The sequence below is a fragment of the Crocuta crocuta genome, unplaced genomic scaffold (assembly GCF_008692635.1).
Source record: "Crocuta crocuta isolate KB4526 unplaced genomic scaffold, BGI_CrCroc_1.0 scaffold107, whole genome shotgun sequence".
Lineage (NCBI taxonomy): Eukaryota > Metazoa > Chordata > Mammalia > Carnivora > Hyaenidae > Crocuta > Crocuta crocuta.
The window spans coordinates 2,887,786-2,907,304 of record NW_027531877.1 but is presented as its reverse complement, the minus strand read 5'-3'; the positions used below and the strand labels follow the sequence as shown (position 1 = coordinate 2,907,304).

The 19,519-nt window shown below is 36.2% G+C and overlaps 1 protein-coding gene across 1 annotated transcript in view; it reads right to left on the bottom strand.

Annotated features, from left to right (window-relative positions):
- Positions 1-19,519, bottom strand: part of MTREX (Mtr4 exosome RNA helicase) — a 101,019-nt gene that overhangs the window by 22,560 nt on the left and 58,940 nt on the right. Inside the window, exons 19-20 of the mRNA XM_077772983.1 lie at positions 17,649-17,777; positions 91-201 (exon numbers count right to left, since the gene is read on the bottom strand). Coding sequence (XP_077629109.1) covers positions 91-201; positions 17,649-17,777 — 240 coding nt within the window. The remainder of the gene's footprint in view (positions 1-90; positions 202-17,648; positions 17,778-19,519) is intronic.

Here is a 19,519-nt window from a genome sequence, read left to right as displayed (position 1 = left end):
CAATATATTTTAAAGCATTTTAAGTGCCTTGTTATAAATTTTATTTTTACATAAAATTTATATTTAAATTTATAAAATTAATATGTGTACCTGTATTGATTTTAAAACACTCTGTCTATTATCCACTGGTCGAAGGTCTTTAGGAATGTAAAGCCTAACACTGCTGATAGCAGACAGCAGGTGTACCAAAACTGGAACAACCTACCAAGAAAAAGTTACAGAATTTAATTAAAACTGAACATTTTCAAGTTCTGCCATTTCCCAAATTTAGCTTGAATCCTTAAAATAAAGCTGCATTTACAACTTATGGTATATATGACTAAGTAGGTAAAAATCACTGTAGAAGCTCGTATCTTATCAGGAACTGTATTTCAAAAGTAAAAACTAATTCAACCCTCCAAATAACAGGCAAATAAATGGTACCTAAAAATAAGTTCTTCCCTCAGCACAGAATCCACACTTTACCCACTACTGGCAATTACTGAATAGCTTAAAATATGATAGCACCACAAAGGAAGGAAAGACTCCTGCTTAGCTTTAGATGGCTGAGTAGGATACATGTAAGTTCTAAATGGGTTGGAATGAAGAGATGATAAAAAGTATTTCAACCACAGAAAACAGCAAACTCCATTAGAATAATATTCAAGAATCACCGATCTTCAAACTTTCTTTCATGCTTTCTCCAGACAAGAATACCTTTTCCTCACCATGAAGTACACCATTTTGCTTCCTTTAAGTACACTGCCTTTAAATTTAGACGTTGTCTGTACACTGCGAAACTAACACTTTCCAAATCCATCAGTGTATTGTTCTCAAAGGCTACCTTTACTCTGATCACTACTAAAAAAGCAACTGTCATTGGCTTCCTTGTAACAAATATATTCACAGTGTTTTAATGAACAAAATGGTAGGGCAGTTGAGCAGTTTCTAGACTCAAGGCTACCTGGATTTTGATTCAGTTCTCTGCTAGTTTTGAGACTTTGAGGAAGTCTCCTAAATTTTTTAGGCTTCATTCTTCCCATTTTAGAAATGGAGATGAAACTGTGTCTATCTCACTAAACTATTCTTAGAATTAAATGAAGCAATGCATGTAAAGTATTTTAAAATAGTGCTTGAGCACCTTTAGAAAATATTTAGTGTAAAAGCTAAAAGAGCAAACATCATATTCAAATACCAAAGATAAAAGAAAGACAAAAATGGAGAAAGTATGTATTGTTTAAAGCAGAAAAATACAACTTACTTGAAAATGGCCAAAATAATAATACAACAAACTGTCATTTGTATTTTCTCAACTTTCCAGCTGTTAATAGTTTGCCATATATGCTTTTCCTCTTTTTAATTAAGACTTTGGGGTTTGGGGGAAGGGGGTGTTTTTTATTCTGCCTTCCTTTTTCCTATTTTAACCATTTAAAATTAATTTAAATTAAGTAACATGTCACTTCACCTCACCAGCAAATATTTCATCATGTATCTTCTAAGAATAAGCACATTCTCCTACATTACCCCATTATATCATAAAATTTTAACAATATAATCTAACATACAGTTCATATTCAAGTTTCCTCAACTGACTCACTAATGCCCTTTATAGATAAACTACCACCAGTTTTATTTTTTTTATGTTTTTGAGAGAGAGAGTCAGCAGGACTAATGTGGAGCCTGATGCAATGCTCGAACTCATGGAACAGAGAGATCATGACCTGAGCCCAAACTGAGTTGAACACTTAACTGACTGAGCCACCCAGGTACCCCGATACTACCACCACTTGTAGATCTAGGATCCAGCCATGGATCATTTCTTGCATTTAGCTGTCAGGTCTCTTGCATTTGGCTTTTTAAAATCTAGAATACTGCCTACTTTGTTTTTATGGAATTGACATTTTTATATAATTTCAAACTTTTGGAAAAGTTACAAGAATGAACAGAGTTCCCATAAACCTTTATTCAGATTCACCAATTATTCACATTTGCCCCATTTGCTTTATCCTCTATCTCCCCACACATATACCACATCCATAGTACAAGTATTAAAGGAGGAAATTTAATGTTGATACAATATTATCTAATCTATAATCCATACTAATATTTCATCTACTTCTCCAATAATGATCTTTATAGCATACTTCTTCTCTCCCACCACTCCACGTATCCAAATTAGGATGATGAATTATGTTTAGTTGTAATAATTCCTTATTTTACTTTAATTTGGAACAGAGAAGATAGGTTTTGTTTTGTTTTGTGTTGCTCAGGACACTGACATTTTTGAGTAGGCTAATTATTTTATGAATGCCTCTAAATTTGGGTTTGTCTCATTATGAGGAATCATGAGATTCAGGATATGAAGTTTTGGCAGAAATGATGTTTTTTGTTCTTCCTGTCCAATGATCAACATTACTGGTGATATTAATTTTTATGACTACATTTAAAAAAATTTTTTTTAATGTTTTATTTCTGAGAGGGAGAGAGAGAGAGAGACAGCGTGAGCAGGGGAGGGTCAGAGAGAGAGAGGGAGATACAGAATCTGAAGCTGAATACAGAATACAGAGTCTGAGCTGGCTGTCAGCACAGAGTCCGATGCAGGGCTCGAACCCACAAACCATGAGATCATGGTCTGAGGTGAAATCAGATGCTTAATCGACTGAGCCACCCAGGCGCCCCATTTTTTATGACTACATTCAAGTGGTTATCTCTAGCATTCTCTACTGTAAGAGAATGCATTTGCCCTTTACAATTAATAAGAAATTTATGGGGAGATTCATTACTTTGTAAATATCCCATTCCTCATTTAAACTTTTAACTCACTAGTTTTAGAATCCATGGATTATTCTTGACTGAGACAGTAATTTGTGGTAGTTGCCTAATGGTGCCTTTTCTAACATACATATTCCTTCTATATTTTACCTACCTATCTACCTGCCGATCTACCTACCTCAGTATGGATTTGTGGATGCTTACTTTCCCTTGATTGTAATCCTTTAATATAATTATTTAATTCTCAAAATGTCAATTTCATGTTTAAATAAGACATTATGAGGACTGAATTGGCTACTGAAACAGCAGTTTGTGACCAATGCAAATCCTGGATGCACTGTCAATGGAAAGTGAACACTAACATGTATGTACTAATTCAAAATGTCAGAAAACAACAAAACAGTTCACTTGGCTTTAGAAAGAAAGTATATACTTTGTGTACTTGAAATTGAATTCATATCAAGCATAAGTATTTGAGTATTTCCTTGGGGGGGGGCATACGCCATTTAGTGAAGACTTGATTCAGAAGCAAGAAGGAAACTGCTCAATTTCTTTTTATTTAAAAAAAAAAGTTTTTAAATGGTTATTTTTAAGAGCGTGACAGAGACAGAGCATGAGCAGGGGAGGGGCAGAGACAGACAGAGACAAAGAATATGAAGCAGCCTCCAGGCTCCAAACTGTTAGCACAGAGCCTGTTGCAGGGCTCGAGGTCTTGGAGATCATGACTTGAGCTGAAGTCGGGTGCTTAACTGACTGAGCCACCCAGGCAGCCATTAATTTTTTTTAATGTTTATTTATTTTTGAGAGACATAGACAGCACAAGCAGGGGAGGGGAAGAGAGAGATGGAGACAAAGAATCCAAATCAGGCTCCAGGCTCTAGGCTGTACAGAGCCCAACATAGGGCTTGAACCCATGAACTGTGAAATCATGATCTGAGCCAAACTCAGCACTCAACCAACTGAGCCACCCAGGTGCCCCCAAAATGCTCAATTTCTAATGCAATTTCCTATAATACACTCTACCCCAAAATGGTCAGCTCTCACATTAATGACAAAACACTATACAGTCACTCCTAGAAATGTCTCCTTTAAGTACAAGGAAAGGAAGTTCCTAAGACTTAAGTTCTATAAATGAGAAGTTAAATGCTTAAAAACCAAAGAACAGTTGCCAGAAAATGATAAATTTCTACACACAAAGAGATGTAAAAACATATAATATTTGGATTAGAATAGTTTATCCAACTCTCTAACTCTAATGATCTTATAAAGTAACTTAAAATTCAGGTTCATCATGACACAATATTGGTTTATATAAATTCAAATAATCCTATGGGAAATTACTGCAAACTTGTTACAATACGAATAGTAGGAACAGACCTTTCAAATCTTTGCAAGTTTGCCACAAATCACTTTCCCCTTTTAAGATAAGCAAATGAGGGTGGAGGAGCTAAGATAGCAGAAGGAGGGAGACAGTTGTACTGAGGCCAGATCACTTGGAACATCTCAGGAAATCCATCTGTGGACTGGCAGAAGGATCTCCACAGCTGGAGGGAAAAAGGGTACCAGGTGGAAGGTTTGTGGAAGTCAACTGGGGGAGAGAAAAACAGGGATGCTGCAAAGGGCAGGGAACACTTTCTGCGGACAGAAACAAGAGGAAGCTGGGTTTGCACAAGAGGAAAACCTCTCTGGACCATGGACTGGGGAGTGAGAAGTAGTGAGTGTCGAAGGTTGTTGTTTTGTTTTTGTTTTTGTTTTTGCAAAGTGTTTGGAGCTCTAACTTGGAGGTTTTGGAAGTTTATGACTTTCCCTAAGGCAGAGCTGTGGTGTCTACTCCTAGGGAGGAAAGAGCTGGCTCCGGAGTGCATAGCATGGCATCAAGATCTCAGGCGCACATTGCCCTTCCTGGGTTACTTTTGGAAGAGGGTATATTTAGCCTCTCCAGGACCGTGCGGGTGCCAAAGGCCCTTTAGTAGCAGGGCAAAGAGGTGCACCCAGAGGGGATATAACCTTAACGCTCCTTTTAGGGGTGCTACATGCACATGGCACAGGTGTAGGAATGTTTTTCTGGGACAAAGGACATCGGACACAGTGTGGAGAGGCTCTATTCTGGAGGAGAGGGGCGGTCTGCATGGGGCCAGATCCTTTTAGAGTTTGAGTTTTGAATCCCAGCCATTCACCAAAGAAAAAACATAGGATAATTGTGGCACAGGACGAGCTGACTGCCCTGGCCATACTGTGAGGGATGCCTGAACGGTGGGGATGAGACTGGAGTAGTGCCATTTTCGCCCCCAGTACCAGTATGGTGGGACTTTAGAGAACTGCACAGCAGCCCCTAGTGGAGGCAGGACTCACACCAAACCCTGTCCACCCTGTGCCTGACAACTGCTTATTTACTGGGGTAAGAATGACTCTGATCCAGCGCAGTGGGCCTCTCCTCGAAAAGACCAGCATAGCCAGCACCCACATGCACCAAATGTACTGAAAACTGCATGCTTCAAAGTAACACTTGCAGTTCAGGTGGAAACAGGACCAGTTTTATCTTTTATTTTTTTTGTTCTTTTGGACTCAGGCTCACAGTTTATTTTTTTAGTTTCCTTTTTCTGTTTTTTCACTTTCTTTTTCATCGGAATCAGCCTTATTTTTTTTAGTACCTCTTTTGTTCTCTTTCCTTTTCTCTCTCTCTCTTTTTTTTTTTTTGGATCATGCCACCCCCTTTTTTCCATGATTATGACAAAAAAATTAAAGCACACATAGTTAAAGGTCCAAACACTTTCCACTGCAACCAAGGAGGAGCTCTGCAGAAGACTGACCAGTGGGATACAGCAGCCAAAATGAAACAAGAGAGTGCACACAGCATACACCAGAAACACTTCCTGAAATGCCAGGTCCTAAACAGCGTATGACTCCTTTTAAATATATCATAACTTTCAGGTGCAAGAAACATAACAAGTTTTCAAAACATGCAAAAGACAGAAACTTAGCCAAAATGACAAAACAGAGAATTCTCCTAAAAGAAAGGTGAAGAAGAAATCACAGCCAGGGACTTGCTCAAAACAGATATAAGCAGTGTATTTGAAAAGAATTTAGAGCAACAGTCATACAACTACTAGCTGGGATTAAAAAAGCATAGAAGACACCAGAGAAACTCTTCCAGCAGACAAGAAAGACGGATAAACTACTCATGCTGAAATTAAAAATGCTGTAACTGAGATGCAAAACTGACTGGATACAATCACCATAAAGACTGAAAAAGCACAGGAGAGAATAGGTGATAAAGAAGACAAAATTATGGAAAACAATAAAGCTAATAAATAAGAGGTAAAGAAAACTATTAGACCACAAGGGGAGACATACGGAACTTAGTGATTCTATAAAACAGAACAATATCCCTATCATTAGAGTCCCAGAAGAAGAGCAGAGTAAGGTGGCAGAAGGTTTCCTTGAACAAATTATGGCTAAGAACTTCCTTAACCTGGGGAAGGAAACAGGCATTCAAGTCCAACAGGCACAGCTATTGGGATCCCCTCAAAATCAGCAGAAACAGGTCAACAACAAGGCCCAGTGACATTGAAAACACAAAGATAAAGAGATTCTGAAAACAGCTAGGGACAAAAGGTCCTTAATCTATAAGGGTAGATGCATAAGATTAGTAGCAGACCTGTCTACTGACACTTGTCAAGATAGAAAGGAGTGGGAGAAAATATTTAACAAGCTGAATGGGAAAAAAAAATGCAGCCAAGAATTCCTTTATCCAGCAAGTCTGTCATTCAGAATAGAGGAGATTTATTTCCCAAATAAAAACTAAAGGAACTTGTGACCTAAACCAGTCCTGCAAGAAACTTTAAAGGAGAATCTTTGAAGTGGAAGAAAAAAAAATTTTAAAAACCCACAAGACCAAAGTAACTAAGACTTCAAAGAACCAGAGAACATCATCAGAAACACCAACTCTGTAGGTAACACAATGGCACTAAATTCTTACCTTTCAATAATCACTTTGAAAGTAAATGAACTAAATGCTCCATCAAAAAAAAAAAAAAATCAGGTATCAGAATGGATTAAAAAAAATACCATCTATGTATATTTTGCTTACAATAGCCTCATTTTAGACCTAAAGACACCTGCAGACTGAAAGTGAGAGGATGAAGAAACATCTATCATGCTAACGGATGTCAAAAGAAAGCTGGAGTAGCCATACTTATATGAGACAATCCAGATGTTAAAATAAAGATGGTAACAAGAGAAGAGGAAGGGCATTATATCATAATTAAGGGGACTATCTACCAAGAAGATCTAACAATTTTAATATTTATGTGCCCACTTAGAGACTCCCAAATATATTAATCAAGGAATCACAAACATAAACTCATTGATAAGAATAAAATAATAGGAGGGGACTTTAATATCCTACTTACAGCAAAGGACAGATCATCTAAGCAGAAAATAAACAAGGAAACAATGGCTTTGAATGACACACTGGACCAGATGGACTTAACAGATATATTCAAAACATTTCATCCTAAAGAAGCAGAATATACCATCTTCTCAAGTGTACACGGAACATTCTCCAGAGTAGATTACATGTAAGGTCACAAATCAGCCCTCAACAGGTACAAAAAGACAGATCAAGCATTCAATGGGATCATGCATATTTTCAGATCACACAACACTATGAAATTTGAGGTCAACTGCAAGAAAAAATTTAAGGGAAAGCCCTCAAATACATGGAGGTTAAAGAATATCCTACTGAAGAATGAAGGAGTTAGCCAGGAAATTAAAGAAGAAATTTAAAAAAAATATGGAAGCCAATAAAAATGAAAACATGAGTCCAAACCCTGTGGCATGTAGCAAAGGCAGTCCTAAGAAGAAAATATATTGCAATTCAAGCCTTCCTCAAGAAGAAAGGTCATAAAAAAACAATCTAACCTTATACCTATAGGAACTAGAAAAGGAGCAGCAAATAAAACCTAAAGCCAGCAGAGGAAGGGAAATAATAAAGATTAGAGTAGAAATAAATGACACAGAAACAACAACAACAACAAAAAACCCCGTTGAAGAGATAAACATAACTGAGAGCTGATTCTTTGAAAGAAGAAACAAAACTGATAAACCCCTAGCCAGACTCATCAAGAAGAAATAAAGAAAGGACCAAAATAGATAAAATCAGAAATGGAAGAGTTGATATAAAAATTAACACCATGAAGATACAAACAATTATAAAAGAATACTATGAGGGGCACCTGGGTGGCTCAGTTGATTAAGCATCTGACTTTGGCTCAGAGCATGATCTCAGTTTGTGAGTTCAAGACCCGTGTAGGGCTCTGTGCTGACAGCTCAGAGCCTGGAGCCTGCTTGCATTCTGTGTCTCCTTGTCACTAACCCTACCCGACTCATGCTCTCTCTGCCTCTTAAAAATAAATAAAAACATTACAAAAAAAAAAAGAGAGAGAGAGAATACTATGAAAAATTCTATGCCAACGAATGAGGCAATCTAGAAGAAATGTACAAATTAAGAAACTCTTAAGCTACCAAAACTGAAACAGCAAGAGACAGAAAACCTGAACAGACCTATCATCAGCAAAGAAATTGAATCAGTAATCAAAATCTCCCAACAAACAAGAGCTCTGGGCCAGATGTCTTCTAGAGGAATTCTACCAGACATTTAAAGAAGAGTTAATACCTATTTTTCTCAAACATGTTCCAAAAAATAGAAATGAAAGGAAAACTTCCAATCTCCTTCTCCAAGGTCAGCATTACCTTGAATCCAAAACCAAACAAAAACCCCACTAAAAAGGAGAAGTACAGACCAATTTCTCTGATGAACATGGAAGCAAAAATTCTCAGTAAGATACTAGTAAACTAAACCCAACAGTACATTAAAATAATTATTCATCACAATCAGGTGGGATTTACTGCTAGGCTTCCAGGCTGGTTCAATATTTGCAAATCAATCAATGTAATATACCACATTAATAAAAGAAAGGATAAGAACCATATGACCTTATCAATAGATGTAAAAAGAGCATATGAGAAAATACAGCACCCTCAACAAAGTAGAGATAGGCAAAACATCCCTCAACACCATAAAGGCCATATAGAAAGACCCAGCACTAATATCCTTAATGAGGAAATACTGAGAGATTTCCTTCCTAAAATCAGGAACACTACAGGGAAATGCACTCTCACCAATGTTGTTCAACACAGTATTGGAAGTCATAGTTTCAGAAAGAAGAAAACAAAAAGAAATAAAGGGCATACAAACAGGCAAAGAAGACGTCAAACTTTCACTTGTTTGAAGATGATACGGTACTCTACGTAGAAAACCCAAAAGACTACACCAAAAAATGCTAGAACTCATACATGAATTCAGTGAAGTCACAGGATATAAAATCAATGTGCAGAAATCAGCTGCATTTCTATATACCAATAATGAAGCAGCAGAAAAATAAATCAAGGTACCAATCTATTTACAATTGCACCAAAAACAGTAAGATTCCTAGAATAAGCCTAACTAAAGAGGTTAATAGATCTGTACCCTGAAAACTATGGAAAACTTATGAAAGAAACTTAAGAGGACACAAAGAAATGGAAAAGGATTCAATGCTCATGAGCTGCAAAAACACTGTTAAAATGTTTATACTATCCGAAGCAATCTACATATTTAATGCAATCCCCATCAAAATACCACCAGTGTTCTTCACAGAGCTATAACAAATGATCTTAAAATCTGTATCAAACAGAAAAAGATCCCAGAAAGCAAAAGCAATCCTGTTTAAAAAAAAAAAAAAGGGAGGTATTATGGTTCTGGATTTCAAGTTATATCGCAAAGCTGTAGTCATCAAGTCAGTATGACACTGGCACAAAAACAGACACACAGACCAATGAAACAAAAAGAAAACCCAACAATAGATGTACAACTATATGGTCAATTCATCTTCAAAAAGGCAGGAAAGAATATCCAATGGAAAAAAAGTTTCTTCAATAAATGGTGTTGGGAAAACTGGACATCAACATGCAGAAAAATGAAACTAGACTGCTTTCTATCATACACAAAAATAAATTCAAAATGGATTAAAGACTTAACTGTGAGACAAGAAACTATCAAAATCCTAGAGGAGTACACAGGCAACAACCTCTGTGGCCTCAGCCACAGCAACTTATTAGACATGTTGTCAATGGCAAGGGAAATGAAAGCAAATGTGAACTACTGGGACTTTATCTAGATAAAAAGTTCTGCACAGTGAAGGAAACAATCAACAAAACTCAAAGGAAGTCTGTGGAAAGGGAGAAGATATTTGCAAATGACATATATGATAAAAGGTTATTATATAAAATCTATAAAGAACTTCTCAAACTCAACACCCAAAAAACAAACATCCCATTAAGAAATGGACAAAGGCACCTGGGTGGCTCAGTCAGTTAAGCTTCCAACTTCAGCTCAGATCATGATCTCACGGTTCGTGAGTTCAAGCCCCACATTGGGCTCTGTGCTGATAGTTCAGAGCCTGGAGCCTGCTTCAGATTCTGTGTCTCCGTCTCTCTCTGCCCCTCCCCTGTTCACACTCTGTCTGTCTCTCAAAAATAAACATTAAAACAAAAACAAAACAAAACAAAAAAAAAAAAAGAAAGAAAAGAAAAAGCAGAAAACATAAATAGACACTTTCCAGAGAAGACATCCAGGTGGCTTACACACACATGAAAAGATGCTCAACATTACTCATCATCAGAGAAAAAACAAAACAAAACCATGACGAGATACCACCTCAAACATGTGAGAATGGCTAACATTAACAACACAAGAAACAACAGGTGTTGGCCAGCATGCATAGAAAGGGGAATCCCCTTGCTCTGCTGGTGGGAAAGTAAACAGGTGCAGCCACTCTGGAGAACAGTGTTTTGGAGGTTCTTCAAAAAACTAAAAATAGAACCTACAATTCAGCAACTGCACTATTAGGTATTTAATTGCACCCCAATGTTTATAGCAACATTATCAACAATAGCCAGACTACGGAGGGAGCCTAAATGTCCATTAACCGATAAGTAAATGAAGATGTGGTATACATATGTAATGGAATATTACTCAACCATCAAAAAGAATGAAAGCTTACCATTTGCAATGACATGGATGGGGGTGGAATATACTATGCTAGGCAAAATACATGTATCAGAGAAAAACAAATATATGATTTCACTCGTGTGGAATTCAAGTAATGAAAAAGATGAACATATGGGAAGGGTGGAGGGAAAAGAAGAAAGGGACACAAAGAGACTATTAATGATAGAAGCTAAAAAGAGAGTTGACGTTGGGAGGTGGGTATGAGATGGGCTAGACGGGTGATGGGTATTACGGAGGGCACTTCTGATAAGCACTGGGTGTTATATGGAAGTGATGAATCACTGAATTCTACTTCTGAAACCAACATTGCACTGTATGTTAACTAAATAAAGAAACTAAAAAGAAAACAAGAAAAAAAGAAACAAGAAAAAGATATGAAAATGATAAGGTAGCTAACTTCAGAAGTTAATAAGTTTAAGTGAATACATCCTAAATAAGTTTCAAGTGATCTCACTTCTTCAAATTAAGACATTAAAATATAATTTTTGAATTTTTCATCCAGAAAAGATATATGTATTTTTTAAATATTTATTTTTGAACGAGAAAGAGACAAGAGTGTCAAAAGGGGAGGGGCAGAGAGAGAGGGAGTCACAGAATCTGAAGCAGGCTCCAGGATCTGCGCTGCCTGCACAGAACCCGATGTGGGGCTTGAACCCACAAACCGTGAGATCATGACCTGAGCCAAAGTCGGATGCTTAACCGACTGGGCCACCCAGGCACCCCTTGTCTGAAAATATTCTTACAGGTCAATTCATTTTCTTAATACTGCTTTTATAAAACCTTTACTGACCTGTCCCCACCAAACACACTCTACTCCAGTTAGAGGATACATTTTTGATGTTCACTAACAGAAGCATAAAATGCTCCCCTTAAGCTGTAAACCCCTTGAAATCAGAGACTATATATACATATATGTCATACTAATACATCCCCACTTAATTCCTGGAAATAAACTGAAAAAATGTTATATGCTGGGGCATCTGGGTGGCTCAGATGGTTAAGCATCCGACTCTTGACATCGGCTCAGGTCATGAATTCAAGACCCATGTCAGGCTCTCTGGGATGACAGCAAAGAGCCTGTTTGGGATTCTCTCTCCCGCTCTCTCTGCCCTTGCCCCACTCCTGCTCTATCTCTCTCTCTCAAAAATAAATAAAAATTTTAAAAAATGTTATACATTGGGTGGCTCATTCAGTGAGGCTCCTGATTTCGGCTCAGGTCATGATTTCACATTCTAGAGACTGAGCCCTATGTTGGTGGTGTAGAGCCTGCTNGTATGCTCTCTCAAAATCTTAAAAAAAATTTATACTTCAATTATACCTCAATTTAAAAATGTTACAGAAATAGAGGAAAGATACAGTTTGCCTAGCATCCAGTAGCATCTACCCTGCACAGACTATTAATATGAGAGAAATCATGATCATTATGTACTACAAAGCTTCTCAATATCTTTAAGTAAAATAGACACAGTGGCTAAGCTAAATAAAATCTGAGCCAGAAGTGAGACAGACAACAAGTGCTAAATCTAATGAATTAGTCATTAGATCATTGGAAAGTCTAAGCATTCAGTGTGAAAGAATGCCATGACTTATCATCAGTGTCTGCCAGGAGAGAAAAAGAATGTTGGCATGTGTGCCACATATTTGCCATTTCAAGTTGCAATAACTTCAAAGGTCCCTTTGAATACAGTGACTATTAGCTAAATTGTGGGAGTTTTATTCTCATTTACAGTTAAGCAGTCAACTGGAAAATACGGTCTGGGGGGGAAAATCATACAAGTTATAATAGGGCTGAAATTTGAGCAACAAAATTATAAGATTGAGGAACTGAAACCAAATGCTAGGGTGGACAGAGAAATAAATAGTTATACTTTTAATTATCATTCTAAAGCCTTTAATAATGAATAATATCCTTCAGTATTGCCAATTCTGAATTTCACTATCATCTGAAATCATCCAAAGCAACAGTCTATGATGCTGCAATGGCAGATTTTAATTTCAATAATTCGAAGGTTATTAAATTATGTATCATCAGAATGACATTTCCCAAAATCCTAGGAATACACCACATACTTAAAGCAATGTTATAAAATAACAAAATTCCAGTATATCTACCTTCAAATACATACCTGGAATGTCAATATTGAAGTTTTACCTACAGTAATTTTGTCCTAATTATTAAAAAAGGGAGGGTATGTGTGACATGCCGAAGAAATAAAGGTATTTCATATGGCAAAATGTATGTTTTGCAATTGACTGAAACCAAAGGTAAACTGAGGAACTTATGAAGATGGAAGAGCAATGGGATCCTGAGCTCACCTCCCCCCATGGACACACCAAGGCCATAACTACAGTGCAGCTCATTCTGAAAAGGGTCCAAAGACTAGCATAAGAGCTCTTCCACAATGAGGAGAAAGATAAAAGGTCATATTGAGAAGAGAAGAGGAGGCAGGGACACAGTTGGGAACCATATCTGTCCACAGGTCCATCCTGAGGAGTGAGAGGATCAATTCCCAAATCAGGCACCCCTGCCTCAGGATGTGCATCAGGAAGACAAACCCCCTTATAGCATATGGCTTTGAAAAATCAAGGAAACTTCACTCTGGGAGAGCTGGAGAGCTATTAAGAAGCTTAGAATCCACTCCTAAAGTGCCAATGTACTCGGTCATTCAGTTTGAGACCCAAGAGAAAGGCAGTAGTTTGAAAAAAATGAGTTATTAAGTGAAGGATATTTACTAATTTTAGGGTGTATGCCAGAAGGGCTCAAGTGTAGGAATTTTCTCCAGAAACAAAGTCCTAGCAGGTGCCATTTTTCTTCCCCTCCTGTAGCCTAGCTGGCTTGATGCTTGTGGAAGCCAGTTCTGACACTCTCCATTTACCTTGTTAGTACTGCTCACCCTGCTCTAGTGTTCCTTAGTAGATGTGCCCCATCCAACCCACCTGCCTTGTCAGGAGGCTCTCCAAAATGGCTTATGATACACCAGACCCACCAGGCAGCTTCAGCTAGAACCTGTGTCCACCCAAAGTGACTAGTGCCAATACAACTAGTGAGCAGCAGCAGCAGCTAGGACTGGTATCCTGCCCACCAGCACAGCCTCAACAGTTACAGCTGGGCCTCTAAGCTAGCTGGCCTGGGGCCCAATCCTGCCCACCAGCACTCCTGTGGTGGGTACAGCCTAGCTACAACAGAAGGGTAAACAAAGTCCATAGAAGGGACATATGGACTACCTGATTCTGGTGATTGGGGGTACTGTGCATCAGGGAACGACAAAATGTCTTCTATACAAGACTACTACATTTAAGACCAAAAGACATAGTTGACCTACCTAATAAAGAGACACAAACAGAATCAGACAAAATGAGAGACAGAGAAGTATGTTCCAAATGAAAGAACAAAACACAACATCAGAAAAAGAACTACATAAAACTATATAAGAAATCTACCTGATAAAGAATTATTCAATGTAACGGTCATAAATATGTTCACTGGACTTAAGAGTAGAACAGGAAAAATCAGGGGTGTCTAGCTGGCTCAGCTGGTAGAGCATGTGACTCCTGATTTGTGGGTTGCAGTTTTGAGACCCACACTGGGTGGAGAGATTACTTAAAAAATAAAAACCTTAAAAAAAGTAGGGGGGGCACCTGGGTGGCTCAATCGGTTAAGTGTCCAACTTCTGTTCAGGTCATGATCTCACAGTTCATGGGTTCGAGCCTCGCGTCAGGATCTGTGCTGACAACTAGCTCAGAGCCTGAAGCCTGTTTCAGATTCTGTATCTCCTTCTCTCTCTGATCCTCCCCTGTTCTTCCTGTCTCTCTCTGTCTCTCTCTCTCTCCGTCTCTCTCTCAGAAATAAATAAAAAAACATTAAACAAAAAAATTGAAAAGATAAAGAGTAGAATGGATAAACTCAGTGAGAACTTCAACAAAGAGATAGAAAATACAAAATGCACCAGAGCTACAATAAATGAAATGCAACCTAAGATTAGAGAATGCAGTACAGTGAGCTGGAAGACAGGGCAATGGAAATACCCAAGGTGGGCAGTAAAAAAATCTAAACTTGAAAAATGAGAGACTTCTGGGACAATATTAAGTGTACCAACATTCACGTTATACTATTCCCAAGAGACGAGAAAGAAAGCACCAGTAAACTTATGTGAAGAAATAATAGCTGAAAACTGTCCTAATCTGAGGAAGGAGACAAACACCAGGGTCCAAAAGGCACAGAAAGCCACAAGATGACCTCAAGGAATCCACACCAAGAGACAATAAAAAAAAAAGAGACTCTTAAAAGCAGCAAGAGAAAAGCAACTAGTAACATACAAGAGGAACCCCCTAGGGCTATATTACTTTTTACCTGAACCGTCATAGGCAAGAAGGGAGTAGCAAGATATACTCAAGAGTGCTGAAGGAATAAACCAACAACCAAGAATACTGTACCCAGAAAGGCCATGATTCAGAATGCAAGGAGAGATAAAAAGTTTCCCAAACAAACACAAATTAAAGGAGTTTATCACTACACAACCAGCCTTATAAGAAGTGTTAAAGGGGCTTCTTTAATTGGAAAAGAAAAGGTCGTAACTTTAAAGTTAAAAAATTAAGAAAGGAAAAAAATCTCACTGGTAAAAGTAAATATACAGTAAAAAGCAGATCAATCACATATAAAGCTAAAACAAAAACTGAAAGACAAAGCATTTTATCTACAATAAGTAGTTAAAATATACAAGAAAATAAAAAGATACAATGTCTCTACTGAGACAAAGGGAAATGGAAACACAATTCAAAATTTTGGGGATGCAGCAAAAAAAGTTCCTAGAGGTAAGTTTATAGTGTAATATAGGCCTACCTCCAGAAACAAGAAAAATATCAAATAAACAATATAACCTTACACCGAAAGAACTAGAAGAACAAACAAAAACCAAGATTAGTAGAAAAAAATAGACTCTTTAAACAATAAAGAACAATAAAACTAAGAGCTGGTTCTTTGAAAAGAAACAATTTAGCTTGATTCATCAAGAAAAATGAGAGATGATTCAAATAAATAAAATTAGAAGTGAAAGAAAAGTTACAACCAACATCAAAGGAATAATGTTTATCAGAGACTAATATGAAAGACTGCATGCCAAGATATTAGACAATATATAAGAAACAGATAAACTCTTAGAAACATACTATCTTGAATCAAGAAGAAATTTTAAAAATGTGAATGGACCAATTACTAGTACTGAAATGGAACTGATAATCAAAACACTCCAAACAAACACATGTCTAAGACTAAACAGCTTCACAGGTACATTATACCAAAGATTTAAATAAGAGTTAACACCTATTCTCTGTCAAACCATTCCAAAAAAAATGAAGCGGTAGGAGTGTTCCAAATTCATCCTATGAGGCCAGCATTAACCTAACCACATTAATATANAAAAAAAAAAAGTCAAGCTTGCACCTATGATGAACACAAATGCAAAAATCCCCAGCAAAGTATTAGCAACTGACTTCAACAATACATTTAAAGTATCATTCACCATGATCTGGTGGGATGTACTCCAGGGATGCAAGGATGGTTCAATATTCATAAATCAATCAACAGGATACACCACATTTACAAAAGGAAGGATAAAACCCATATAATTTCCACAGATAATGAAAAAGCTTGTAATAAAATTCAACATCTGTTCATGATAAAAACTCTCCACCAAACAGGTACAGAGGGAACATACCCCAACAAAATATGGGACACATAACAAACCCAAAGCTAGTAACATTCTCAAAGGTAAAAAGCTGAAAACTTCCCATCTAAAATTAAGAAGAAGGCAAGGATGACTACTCGTGCCATTTTTATTCAACACAGTATTGGAAATCCTAGCCATAGCAATGAGACATGAAGAAAAATAAAATGCATCCAAATTGGAAGAAAGAAGTAGAAGTGTTACTGTTAGCAAATGACACAGTATTACATAAAAAACTACACCAAAATTGTTAGAATAAACAAATTTAGTGAAACTGCAGGATCAATGAATAGTTACCTGTTGTTTCTCTACAATGATAACAAGCTGTAAGAAAGAAACATTAAGAAAACAATTTCATTTATAACTGCATTAAGAAGAATAAAATACCTAGGAATAAAGTTACCCAAGGGGTTGAAAGTCCTGTATTTTGAAAACTATAAGAAAATAATGAAAGATATTGAAGATAAGACAAAAAAAGGAGATCAGCACCTGAGTCAAATCAAGAGTCAGACACTTAACCAACTGAGCCACCTAGATGACTTCGTGGTGAGCATTTTAATATATGTAAACATACAAATGTTGAATCACTAATATAATATTGTATGTCAACTGTACAAGTAAAATTTTGTTAAAAGCACATGTAAATTAAATGGATTCAACTGCAGAAACTAATGAAGGAATTTTCAGTTATTAAAACACCGCTTTAATATTTCAAAGGAATGTAATAAACAGAATGAAGTAGAACTGTAAAATTGCTTGATCGCAAAAATGATAAAACATCTTTGTAAGTCCAGGAAAAATCAAACTTCATGTGAAAATTTAAATTATTAAATTCTCTTTATCTTTATTTACCTGACCACAATTTGGTAATTAGAAACAGACAACTTAAATCTCATTAGTCACCCTTTTGATATTTTAGATGGCTTTCACATACCTTTAGAAACTTTGAAAACTTACAATTTTGAAATCAAGTATGTTCACTATAATTATACCCAGGAAATAGTGATTATAAATAATTCAATAAGTACTTGAAATCTGAAGATGATAAATAAAGTCCAAACCTGCATCTCTCCTTTCTCATCAGGCTTAGCTGGTTTTGCAGCCTCAGTAGCTGAATTTTTCAAACTTTCTTTGCTACAGCGCAGAAGTACTTCTACTACATATAAAGGATCCAGTTCACCAGAATTAGGCTAGAAAAAACAAGATAAAAGAAACTTACTATGTTTTAAAACTGACAGAAAAAATTTTAAGTTGTATATGTACAGGGACTATACTGTCAGCATTTAGCATTATGATAATGGCACATTCCACACAGTAAATAGTTATGTCATGATATGAAGGCTGTCTTTCTTCATCCTTCAACATGCTCCACTGGATGAGAAAACACAGAAATTACTTGATACTGCAGAATTCAGATGAGATCAAGTGTGTTCAAGATGGTATGGCGATAGACTTGATACTTATGAATTTAAAGAGTATGAGTTGTTAACTATGACATAAAATTCCATTCTAAGTTTCTAATGATTAGTTTATCATTTTACTTATTATATCAGAATTAGAAAAAGAAACTGTAAGAAATTAACAGCATCAGAAAACAAATCTGTATCCTCAAATTATCCTAATTAAACAACATGAAAATTATTCTGAAAGATTAGTTTATTGTTTAGTACATTAGCTACTCTATAATGTGGTTTTATATAATATTATTAAGACTTTATTAAAAGACTTTTGTCTTTGATTTGTCAAGAAAAAAATAAATAACTCTTTACTCCAAAAAACAAAATAAAATAAAAGACTTTTGTCTTTTATATTCTCTAATAAAATGATTGTCGAGATCCAAGGATTAATTACATCTGTAATTTATGATAATCTGCTTGACAGTATTGTTGTTCAAACAGTAGTAAGAATTTTTCTTCAGTAAAGAATTCCTCTCTGCTTTTGAATTCAGTATGTGAGTGATCTCTTTTGTATAAAATCAATAAAAGGAAAGTTACTTTGACCGAAGAGTGAACATGTCAAAGAAACGACTGCTTAGTATTCCCCAGGCACAGTTACTATTCACAACTGGAAAACTTTTAAGAAATGACAATAAACCCATACCTACAATCTATTTCTGTAATCAACTACCGACACTTCACAATGGTAAAATATATTTCCAAATACAAACCAAAAATACAATCATAGTTATCTTAAATTTCTGAGTTCAAATTTCTGAAAGTATAGGCTCCAATCCTCAAGAAAACCTAGGTTTTCTTCTACTGGGTTTTTCCCCCCCTCAACATACATTTTTTTCAAAATATGGTTATTTTTAAAGAAGTTTCAAAACATTCTTCATTTTGGTATAGACACAAACGAATGTCAAATAATATTTTCAATTAGGTCTGTATCTGCAAAGATTATGTATTATGTAGACCTTAGTCAATAATAAAATGATTTTATAAACAGTGAGCCAAATAGTTATGACCCATCTGTTAATTCTTCCAGGGGACAAATGACTCTAAGGAGAATCAAGGATTATTACCTCTAGTTTTCCAGAAGGGAAAAAACCCTTTGTATGAGACACATTCCACAGTTTGATTAATGAATTAACTCCAAAATGTTAGGTGACAAGTAAGTATTTAAACAAAAATAATCTAAGATTTATGAACACTCTGTAATGTAGATAATTTAAAACTGTTTTACTGGGTTTAGCTCCAACCCCACAGGTTTTTTTCAACTTAATATTCTCCCTCTGTAAGCTACAACAATCATTAAAGTGACTGTTAGAACTCACATATATCATATGTAATCTTTGTAAAGCTATCAAAATCACTCACAACAGTACTGAGATATTTCCTAAGTGTTACGATAGAAGTACACCTCAAAAACTTCTTTGTTGTGGCATTAAATCAAAGTTTGCTGTTATAAATATTTCTTAAGATTATAAAACTAT